The sequence below is a fragment of the Monodelphis domestica genome, chromosome 4 (genome assembly GCF_027887165.1).
Source record: "Monodelphis domestica isolate mMonDom1 chromosome 4, mMonDom1.pri, whole genome shotgun sequence".
NCBI lineage: Eukaryota > Metazoa > Chordata > Mammalia > Didelphimorphia > Didelphidae > Monodelphis > Monodelphis domestica.
The window spans coordinates 359,117,096-359,129,151 of NC_077230.1; the positions used below are offsets into that span (position 1 = coordinate 359,117,096).

Below are 12,056 nucleotides of genomic sequence, written 5' to 3' on the forward strand. Positions count from 1 at the left end.
GTATTATAAGTATCTGAGAATAGAAGGATTACAACAAGCAAAAAAATCGGGAAAGGTCTTCCAAACATATGGATATAAGAAGATGTAAAATGAATCTGGGAAACTGTGGACCAGTTTGGCTGGAATATAAACAGCATAAAAGAGGTCATAACAACATAAGGTTTAAAAAGTAGGTTAGGGATGGATTGGTAGATGGTTTTGAATGCCAAGCTGAGTTTGTATTTTTTTCTGGCAGACCAAAGGAAGCCTGTTTTGAGCAGAAAACTGATTTATTCAGAAATGCATATTAGGAACATTGCTTTAGAAGCTGTGAGAATGATGGATTAAAAGAGGAGATTATAGGAAGAAAAAACAGGAGTCTCTGACAATGATATAGGTATGTGAAGATGGCATTAACTCTCCCCTGCCCATTTTTAGATTTAATCACCAGAAGCCTATATACTCCACTTACACTTGAGTAGGGGAGGTCTATGGCCCATGTGTGCAAAAGTGGGTGACAAATAAGAACCCACTGACTTGACCCTAGGCAAAATTATAGACTATAATTTGCCCATGTAAAAATTAGAGGAAGGCACAGGAAGTGATGCAAAGAAGCATCTTTAAAAGGAGTTACAACTTCCTGTGGGTGAGTTCTTCATTCTTTGCAGTTCCAAGTTCAAGTTGGAAGCTGATGAAGAATCTGCTTACTGAACCCAAGTCCTTGGACTTGGTGAGATTCTTCTTAAATCTCTCCCTTTGAACTATCCCATGGGTGAGTGAAGAAGGATGACCCCTTTCCTGGATTTTCTGATGGGATTCCTGATTTTAGCCTCAGGAGAAGCCTCCCCTTTTGAGAGAGGCTTCAAGACTGAAGCTCTTGATTTTTATACATCCCTGGGTCCTTGGCTCAAGGCTGAGTTCTCTCTGCCTAAGGACTAAATAGTCCTGCCTGGGTTGAGCCAAGAGCAAAATACTTAGTGTATTAGGTTATATATCTTAGCCTATCCTTTCTCTGATTTTCTTACTTTCACTCTTTCTATATTTTATAAATAAATTGCTTAAAAATCATTTGGAATTGATTAAATTCCTGGTGACCATACTCTTAAATAATCTAGTCTAACCTTTTATATTTACCCCTTACACATTTCTCCCCCTTACAAGTAAACTACTTGGGTTATTTGGGTAGTGGCTGTTCAAGTGGAAAGAAACAGACTATGGAGGTAGAATCAATAGTACTTAGCAGTTACTTGCATGTGGGAGGTAAAAGAAAAATAAAATTCAGTTATGCTGATGATATAAAACTGGATGACTCAGAAGATTAGTTAGTGCCATGAAAGCTAGGAAGAATGGAAATTTTTCAGAGAAGATGATGTGCTAAATTTTGGAAATGATGAATCTGAGGTAATATCAAAGTATTTTGGTCAAGATTCATTTTTCATCGATCAGCAGGGTTTATTGGAAATTCAATACCTGCTTTCTCTACCTCACACCTTAACATAGTTTATCCATCTATCCCTTTTCTTTTTCTTTCCATTTCCATTCTCATTATCCTACTAAAAGCCTAATAGAATTGCTTCAAAACTGGTTTTGCTGCTTTCACCTTCTCATTGCTCTATTTCATTGTACACAGCACTATCAAATTAATCTTCCTAATTCAATACTTTGGATATATCTGCACATCCCCACTCTACTCTATATCCACTTCCTACTCAAATAATTCCAATGGCTCTTCATTAAATATTATGAAAAAAGAAAAAAAGTATAAACTTCTAAACCTAGGACTCAATGCTCTCCCCAAATTAGTAGCAATTCTCATTACTCCTCTATACCAACTCTATGGCCCATGCCAAATGGATCCAGCTAAACAACAATTCTTAAGAAGATCTGGAGGTACCAGTAGACTGTAATCTCAATATGAATCTACAGTGTTCTTATGACTCAGGCTACATAAAGAGAGTAACAATATCTTTTAAAAAATTAATAGTCTTGATATAGAGACTTCCGGTCAAGATGGCAGCGTAGAAGCAGTGAAAGTTCAGACCTCCGAAACCCTTCCTTACTGATTGCAAACAGAGTGCTCCTAGTACACCGAAATTCAAACTGAACAACAGGATAGACCTAGGGAACCCTCCTCCTGGACCTGGATCAAAAGGTACCGCACCCCAAAAGCCAGAACACTAGATCACTCGGATCTAAGGGGTAGGCAGAAGGAAGGTCCCAGGACCCATTCCCCCCAACCCAGAGTGCTGAGCCCACAGAAGCAGCGGGAACCTCAGGGCTCTGAGGACTCACCTTAAAAGCAACCTGAGCCAGTCTCCGGGGTGCCCAACACAGACAGCAGGGAAACATAGAGAGAAGGGGGAAGCCTGTAGCCCCCTGGCTGGGTCCTTCCATCTGAGTCTCAAGGGAGGTCCCAGCTTTAGGGCACCAGCTGAACCCAATCCCATCAGGAGCCCTCAGAGCTACTGAAAGGACAGAAAACTCAGGGCTGGCAAAGGGGTTGCTCCAAAGGGCATTCCTTGAAAGTAACCCGGGCCAGTCTCCAGGCATTCAACACAGATTGTGGAGGAAGAGGTTTTTTGCTTTAGGGCTCATTTGACCCAAACCAGGTAAACCTAATCCCATCAGGAGCCCTCAGAGCCCAGGCAAGCCACGACCCCTCCCCCCCTTAGAGAGCAGGGTCTTCTGAAAAAAACAGAAACCTAGAGGCAAAGTCAAGATGGCAGCCTAGAAGGAGCATAGACCTGGCAGCCTGGCCAGAGCTTTGGAGATCCTCCATATTTGCTCCAGCCATCCAGGAAGTTTAAAACTCAGAGTAAACCCAGGCCAACTAAACTGAACTCAATCCCATCAAAAGTCTCAGGAACACAGGGAAGCCCAGGCTTCCCATCCATCCTCATTGACTGCTGGACTTTAAGCCAATCAAAAGCCTCCAGAGGACAGGAAAGCTCAAACCCCCAACAACCCTCCCCCAGAGATTACATCAAGAGATCTTCTGTTAAAGCTCCAAGAGGGGGGACCGATAGAAGTCCCCAAAAAACAAAAAAAAATGAGAGGAACAAGAGCACAGACAAATACGGGGAGGAAAGAAGGGGTGAATTTGAACAAACAACAGAAACAGAAGAAAGAAATTACAATAGACAGCGACTACTCAGCAAATGGAACAGAGGGGGAGAGATCAGCAAACAATAAACCAGAAATCCCAGCGAATTGGATACAGGCTGTGGAAGAACTGAAAACACAACTAAGAGAGGCTGAAGAAAGAGGCTGAAAAGAACTTAAAAATTAAGATAACTCATCTGGAAACAGAGGCACTTGAACTAAAACAAGAAAATAGTGTCCTGAAAGCCTAAATCATCCAGCTGGAAAATGAGGCAACGGAGATGAAAGATGAGGCAAAGGAGATGAAAAATGAGGTAAAGAGGATGAAAGACGTTCTTCAAAGAAAATCAGACCAGAAGGAAAAAGATGACCAAAAAGCCAGAGATGAAATCCAATCTTTAAGAATCAGAGTAAAACAACTAGAATCAAGTGACCTCACAAGGCAGCAGGACACTATAAAACAAAACAAAAAGAATGAAAAAATTGAGGAAAATGTGAAGCATCTCATTCACAAAACAGACGATTTAGAAAATTGTTCAAGAAGAGACAATTTAAGAATAATTGAACTACCAGAAGACCACAACAAAAGAAAAAGCCTGGACATAATACTAGAGGAAATTATCCAGGAAAACTGTCCCGAGATCCTAGAACAAGAGGGGAAAGTGGAGATTGAAAGAATCCACAGATCACCTCCTGTATTTAATCCCCAACTGACAACACCAAGAAATGTTATAGCCAAATTAAAAAACAATCAGATGAAAGAAAAGATATTACAAGCTGCCAAGAAGAAGCCATTCAGATACCATGGAAACACGGTGAGCTTAACACAGGAACTGTCTGCATCCACACTGAAGGACCAAAAGGCATGGAATACGATATTCTGGAAAGCAAGGGAACTAGGTCTACAGCCAAGAATAAAATACCCATCAAAACTGACTATATTCTTACAGGGGAAAGTATGGTCATTTAACACAACAGAAGAGTTCCAAGCATTCATAAATAAAAGACCAGACCTGAACAGAAAATTTGAAGTCCAACCACAGAACTCAAGAGAATCATCAAAAGGTAATTAAAAAAGAGGGGAAAAAACAACAAATTTTTAAGAGACTCAATAAGTTAAAATGATATGTATCCCTATAAGAAAAGAGGTCATTGGCAACTCAAAAACTATTGCAATCACCTGAGCAGCTAGAAGAACTACACTCAGAAGGAACAGTGACAAACTGTATAGTATGAAAGGACAAGACATAAATAGGTATATAGATATATGCATGCATAAATACATATACATGTAATATAATAAAAATGACCATCCTACCCAAACTTATTTACTTATTTAGTGCCATACCCATGGAACTACTGTAAACCTTAAAATTCCTTAGACTTATAAATGTTGGAAATTTCACCATTGGGAAATTTTATACTTGGAAAATTTCTTACTGATAGTCTATTGGAATGTGAACCCCATTAGCATGGGAGGTTCCTCCTCCTCCCTTCTTAAGATTACTTTAGGACAGAAACCTTTTGCTGAACAATGGAAAGGACTTTGACCTATGCTTAAGCATAGAACAGGAATTTCTTTGAGTCATGATTGATTTTAGAATTGATACAATGGAAATACTTGGAATCAATCTCCACTCTACTCAGTCCTAACAGGATTGAGGAAGGGCTGCAGCATAGATCAAAATTTAATTATTCCAATCTCTACCCTACTCAGGTTAACAGGATTTAGGAAGGGCTGTAGCAAAGGATCAAAGATTTAATTATTTAAATTGCCTCTGGGCGGTCCTGGGTTAAGCTAGAGCCTCCATTGGCACAGGGAAATTGATGGACAGTGATGGGTAGATGAGAACTGAGGGGAGGGAACTTGGATGGTTTCCTTAAAGATAGAGAGGTCTGAAGACTCAGGGGGGTGGTTGAGGAGTTGGTCTGAGTGTTTGGAGTGTGCTCTGAGAAGCTTGCTCTGAAGGAAGCTGAAGGTTGGGGCCTCTGAGACTGTTTCTCCATTTTGGTCACGTGAGTAATAGGGACTGATCTCTTTTCTTTGCCCCAGCTATCTAAGGGCTTGGGCCTTTTGGCCCAGCCTAAACAGAGGGGGTATTTAAGCCCTATTCGCTCTCTCTCTCTTTCTCTCTCTCTCTCTCTCTCTCTCTCTCTCTCTCTCTCTCTCTCTCTCTCTAATTCCTTTCTTCCTCCTGTTTGTAATTAAACTCTATAAAACGCTGACGGCTGATTTGAGTTTTCATTTAGGAATTACATAGCTGAATTCCTTGGCGACCTTAAATTAATATATATATATATATATATATATATATCAGTCTTTTAAAGTGATTTCCTTGTCACACTACCAAAATTTTTCTTTACTGATTTAGAAAAAACCATAACAAAGTTCATTTGGAATAACAAAAGATAAAGGATATCCAGGGAAATAATGAAAAAAAAATACAAATGAGGGGGGCCTTGCAGTCCCAGACCTCAAACTATATTACAAAGCAGCAGTCATCAAAACAATTTGGTACTGGCTAAGAGACAGAAAGGAGGATCAGTGGAAGAGACTGGGGGCAAGCGACCTCAGCAAGACAGTATACGATAAACCCAAAGATCCCAGCTTTTGGGACAAAAATCCACTATTCAATAAAAACTGCTGGGAAAATTGGAAGATAGTGTGGGAGAGATTAGGAATTGATCAACACCTCACACCCTACACCAAGATAAATTCAAAATGGGTGAATCACTTAAACATAAAGAAGGAAACCGTAAGTAAATTGGGTAAACACAGAATAGTATACATGTCAGACCTTTGGGAGGGGAAAGGCTTTAAAACCAAGCAAGATATAGAAAGAATCACAAAATGTAAAATAAATAATTTTGACTACATCAAATTAAAAAGCTTTTATACAAACAAAACCAATGTAACTAAAATCAGAAGGGAAACAACAAATTGGGAAAAAATCTTCATAAAAACCTCTGACAAAGGTTTAATTACTCAAATTTATAAAGAGCTAAATCAATTGTACAAAAAACCAAGCCATTCTCCAATTGATAAATGGGCAAGGGACATGGATAGGCAGTTTTCAGATAAAGAAATCAAAACTATTAATAAGCACATGAAAAAGTGTTCTAAATCTCTTATAATCAGAGAGATGCAAATCAAAACAACTCTGAGGTATCACCTCGCACCTAGCAGATTGGCTAACATGACAGCTATGGAAAGTAATGAATGCTGGAGGGGGTATGGCAAAGTAGGGACATTAATTCATTGCTGGTGGAGTTGTGAACTGATCCAACCATTCTGGAGGGCAATTTGGAAATATGCCCAAAGGGCGACAAAAGAATGTCTACCCTTTGATCCAGCCATAGCAATGCTGGGTCTGTACCCCAAAGAGATAATGGAGAAAAGGACTTGTACAAAAATATTCATATCTGCGCTCTTTGTGGTGGCCAAAAATTGGAAAAGGAGGGGATGCCCATCAATTGGGGAATGACTGAACAATTGTGGTATATGTTGGTGATGGAATACTATTGTGCAAAAAGGAATAATAAAGTGGAGGAATTCCATGGAGACTGGAACAACCTCCAGGAAGTGATGCAGAGTGAGAGGAGCAGAACCAGGAGAACATTGTACACAGAGACTAATACTCTGTGGTATAAGCGAATGTAATGGACTTCTCCATTAGTGGCGGTGTAATGTCCCTGAACAATCTGCAGGGATCCAGAAGAAAAAACACTATCCATAAGCAGAGGACAAACTGTGGGAGTAGAAACACCGAGGAAAAGCAACTGCCTGACTACGGCGGTTGAGGGGACATGACAGAGGAGAGACTCTAAACGAACACTCTAATGCAAATACTATCAACATGGCAATGGGTTCGAATCAAGAACACATGTGATACCCAGTGGAATCACGCGTCAGCTACGGGGGGGTGGGGAGGAGGAAAAGAAAATGATCTTTGTCTTTAATGAATAATGCATGGAAATGATCAAATAAAATATTATAAAATTAAAAAAAAATTAATAGTCTTACTATATATTCTCTGTCCTAGTCAGACAACAACTAGAGTCCAGTGCTCTGTTCAGGGCATCACAAAGGACACTGATAAGATGGAAGGTGGTCAGAAGAGGGCAACCAGAATGATGAAGACTCAAGATCATATCTTTCTTCTTTAGGTTCATTAACCTTAATCACTTTGGTCTGAATTAATGAAATACCCTCATGGCCTCCTTATTTCATGCCTAGGCCCTACTCTAATCATCTCCTATCCAGCTACCAACAATTTCCTAAGGGTACAAGTCTTATCTAAAGCAAATCCGATTATCTCCTGGATAAATTCAAAATTCCTCAGACAAGTCAATTAGTGAATAAATATTTATTAAGTTCTTATTATGTTCAAAACCCTATGCTAAAATCCACACTATAAAGAAAAGTAAATCAGTCCCTGTTCTTAAGTCTAATGGGGAGACAATATGCAGGTAAGGATGGACAGACAGTTATATATAGGATCAATTGGAAATAATAGAGAGAAAGCACTAGAATTAAGAGGAATCAGGAAAGACTTCCAGTAGACTAGTTTAGTCTGGCTTCAAATTACCTATCTAGACTTATTTCATATTTTGTTGTTGCAAGTTATTTTCAGTTGTGTCCAACTTCTTGGGTCAGTGAGTTTGAGAGTTTTCTTGGCATAGATATTGGAGTGGTTTGCCATTTCTTTCTCCAGCTCATTTTATAGATGAGGAAACTGAGGAAAGCAGGATTAAGTGATTTGGCCAGGATCACACAGCTAGTATCTTACCCTCAAATACCACATTCTAGACAAAATCAAATAGCAGCAGTTTTCTTAAACTAACAATTCAGTTTCCCATTGGCATGTATTTGCAGGAGCCTTTTTGATACGTGGAATGCAACTCTGCCCTTCCAAACCTTTCATGGGCTCAATTTATAAATTACTTCCTGCAGGAAACTTTTTCTGAGCCCTCTTATTAGGATTCTTAACCTGGGATCTATGAATTTATTTGAAAAAATGATATATTTCAATATAATTGACTTCCTTTGTAATCCTTTGAATGTTCTTTTATGTACTTAAATCATCATTCTGAAAAAGAATACAAAAGTTTCAGTAGACTGCCAAGGGGTTCAGGTACATTCTAAGAATCCAGAATTCCCATAAAGTTGTTAATGCTGGTTTCTAAATACAATTTCTTGTCTTTACTTATGCTACATCTCCCAATATGATTGTAAATGCCTTGAAGGCAAGGATAGTTGAACATAGTTCCTTTCACATGCTATAAATCTGATATTTATGGAATCAAATTAAGAGAATAGTGATTGAATTTGAAACAATCATAAATAGAATTAGACGGCGAGAATTCAGTGAAAGTAGAGTAGGACTATTGAGTGGCAGTGGAGACTCAAATGAGATTTGACCAAAAATCTATAGTAGGTGAGATCTGCTTGATTTCATTTTTCTTGTTGTTCAGTAGTTTTCAGTCATGTCTGACACTTTGTGAGCCCTTTTGGGGTATGCTTGGCAAAGACACTTATATGGTTTGTCATTTCCTTTTTCCAGTTCATTTTACCGATAAGGAAACTGATGAAAACAAGCTTAAGTGGCTTACCCAGGGTCACACATCTAGTCCTTACTAGTCTGAGGCTGAATTTAAACTCAGGTCTTTCTGATTCCAGGCCAAATAATCTATCCATTGAGCCATCTAGCATAGTCATACTTTGGAATTCAAGATTCACCTAACCTCTTTGAATTCAAGAACATGTTGATAGCTTAAACTAGTGATTCTTAACCTAAGGTACACTGACAATATATTTTAAAGCATTCATAAATTTTGATTGAAATTTGGCATTTCCTTCAATTATTTAAAGACATTTTTTTGAGAAGAGGTCAGACTGCCAGACTACCAAAAGAGTTCATGCCTTAGGCCAAATCTCCCAATGTTCCATCTCTCTCACCTTTTATTTTGAATTAGTTCTTTGTCCTCAGCCTAACATTTGATTTTCCTCTTTAATCCTAATCCTCTGTTTTTTATTGATTTTTTCCCCATGGTCTAGTCCCTAGGGTTGGTCATTTTAACAGTGACCTCTCACATAGAGCTAGATTATGCTCCCTTTATAGCTGGGTTTCAAATTCTGGCAAAGAGAATTCCCACCAGCCCCATGAAAATCCCTGCCTTTTTTTCACCCTGATAAAATAAGCAAATTTCTCAGAAGAAGGGTACATACGTGTTAAACACCAGAGCAATGACATAGTCAGGGGAGACAGTCACTTTCCAGTCACATTCTTTGCCTGGAGGATAGGGTTCAGGATAATTTGGGGACAGAATAACCCCTGAAGGTCCTGTCAGATCACCACCACAAGGAGCTGAGGGAAAAAGAAAGGAAAAGATAAATCATACATGTCTCTTTCCCAAACACTTAATAAACTTGCAATGACTAGAAATTCATTTTTATTTTCATTTTTAAAAATATATCTATAAATTATCTCCCTATTAGAATATAAGCTTCTTGAAGGAAGAGATTATTTCACAAGCAGGTGCTTAATAAATGCCTGTTGAATCATTCATTCATTCCCTAGAGTTGTCAACAAACTGTCAAGCTGATTGGGAAAAAAAATAATTTAAGTTAAAGGCTAGTATCTATTTCAACTACCGATGTTCTAGTCTAACACAGGCAGCATCCAGCTTATTATTATTATCCAGCTGGATATCCAGCTTATCCAGGTTATTGTCTGAGAGACCATCTGCAAATTTGTTGTTTGAGAATTAGAAAACATTTTCCTATAGACATAAAGCAAGGTTCCCTAAGAGGTGGAAATGTACATCCCCAACAAGACATTTCAAGAAAGAAAGTAGCATGACTAGAAGAGTTAGAAATATCATCCATCCAGTGGGACTATCATACAGCCTTTCTCATACACAGTTCTAAAAGAATTTGCCATTAGTATACTCATCTGCCTTTATCTTTATATATATATATATATATTATATATGCATGTATATCTTAAGACTTCAGAGATAAATTAAATTATTACTTCCCCACAAAATGTTAAAGGTTTCTCTTTTTCTAAGAGGAAGAAATACTACAATGCCAATTTATTTTTTTAAAGTTTCAGTGTTATTCTAGGTTTTTTTTTTGTATATTTTTACAACCTTCAAAAATAGCAGAAATTGTAATGATCTAATACTATGAACAGCCATTCAGAAAAAACTTTCCCTCCCAACAACCATCGAGGGGGAATTTAAAAAGTCTCATAAAGATGTCAATTTAATGTGGCTTTTAAGCCAGTCCACCAAAATCACCTAACCCATCATATGCCTAAACTACAGCAGTTCCCAGTTATGGGTACAATATTTCTTCAAGAAAATTCATTTGTGTTTCCAACTCAGAAGCCAGTGCACATTTTCTATGTGTAGCCCCTATCTCAGTGAGCATCTATCAGGGCAAAAGAAGCATAGAAAAGCAGAGAGACTCTAGATTAGTGGGAAGACAAATCTCCAGTGGTAACAGTGGTACAGAGGAAGAAAGAGGGTGCTTAAGACCAAGTCAGGGGAGACAAATTTTTAGCTGAGGGACCATTCATAATAAATAAGAAACAGTATAGCATTAATTCTCTAAGTTGGAGGGACCTAAGAGATCTAGTCCAACCTTTCCCTGAAAATAAAAAGTCCCTTTTACAACATCCCCAACAAGTAGCTATCCAGGCTCCACTTCAGAGACTCTAATGACAGGAAACTTTGTGGAGGCATCCCATTCAACTTTTATATTTCTCACAGGAACTAATAGAAATCCTCAAGACTACTGCTCATTTCAGATGGAATGGAATGGAATGGAAGTCACATTAGACTTGGGCTCTTTGAGAGTAAATACTATTTATGATATATATTTTATATATATTTTTTTTTAATCCCCAGTCTCACTCAGCACAGCACCTGGCACATAGTAAATGCCAAGTAAATTATTTGCTAATGTAACAATATAATGTGATTATATAATATCTTTCCAATCCTCTTGACCCTGGAAAGCTATAACTATCCCCAAGCTACAGTGGAGAAACACCAACTCCCAACTCCAGGTAATTCTTGTATGCTCCATATCTTGACTTGGTTTTATGTCTAAAGAAGGAGAGAGAGGGGGTGAGACAAAAGGTTCAAAGAGGACCATAGGGACCATCAGTATGTGATGGGAGCAGGATGGAGGGATTATTCTTACCTTAGGCAAAGGGAAGTACATCTGCAACAGAAATGTAGATGCCTCAGTGAAATCCTTTTTTGTTGTTCTATATTGATGGCAAAATGGTCTAATAGAAAGAGCAATGAGTGACTAGGAGTGAAGGGTTCTGGGTTCTACTTCTGGTCTTGCTACTAACATACCACTGAGGAAGTTTGAGCACAGCTATATCCCTTAATAGAATCTCAGCTGCTCAATCTTTTCTTTTTTGTTTTGTCCACATACATATATACATACATTTATTTTTAAAACTTGTATTTTCTGTCTTAGTAATTACTCTAAGACAGAAGAGTAGCAAAGGCTGGGAGGTTGGGATTTTTTCAGGGTCACACAGCTAGGAAGAGGCCAAATTTGAACCAAGACCTCCTGACTCCAAGTGTGGTATTCTTTTCACTGTCCTACCTAGTTGCTTCTTTTTTTTCCCAAATAAATTTGGCCCATGTAGGACTTTTTCTTTTTAATACATGGGCAGCTAAAATAGCCAAGACCCATCAAGGGTCCTTTAGAGAGGTCAGTAGTGGATAGAAGGGGCCAGAAGCAGATGGTCAATGATAGTATACTTAAAGTGATCTGAGAGCTGGCAGGGCCCTTAGCTGGTGCTAGTGGAACCTAGATAGGCAGAGCTCCCTCCCATCCCTATTATGCCACCCAATCTGGGAAGATTTCTCTAATGTCCTAAAGCCTAAGAGAGTGGAGTAGGGGAAGTAAGGGGGATGGAGGGATCAGCTGCTTAGCAAAGGGC

The 12,056-nt window shown here is 38.6% G+C and overlaps 1 protein-coding gene across 7 annotated transcripts in view; it reads right to left on the reverse strand.

Annotated features, from left to right (window-relative positions):
• CSMD2 (CUB and Sushi multiple domains 2) overlaps nucleotides 1–12,056 on the reverse strand; it is a 1,065,508-nt gene that overhangs the window by 229,337 nt on the left and 824,115 nt on the right. For all 7 annotated transcript variants that reach the window (XM_056795117.1, XM_056795119.1, XM_056795118.1 and 4 more), the window contains one exon: nucleotides 9,311–9,449. In XM_056795117.1, the coding sequence (XP_056651095.1) occupies nucleotides 9,311–9,449 (139 nt within the window). The remainder of the gene's footprint in view (nucleotides 1–9,310; nucleotides 9,450–12,056) is intronic.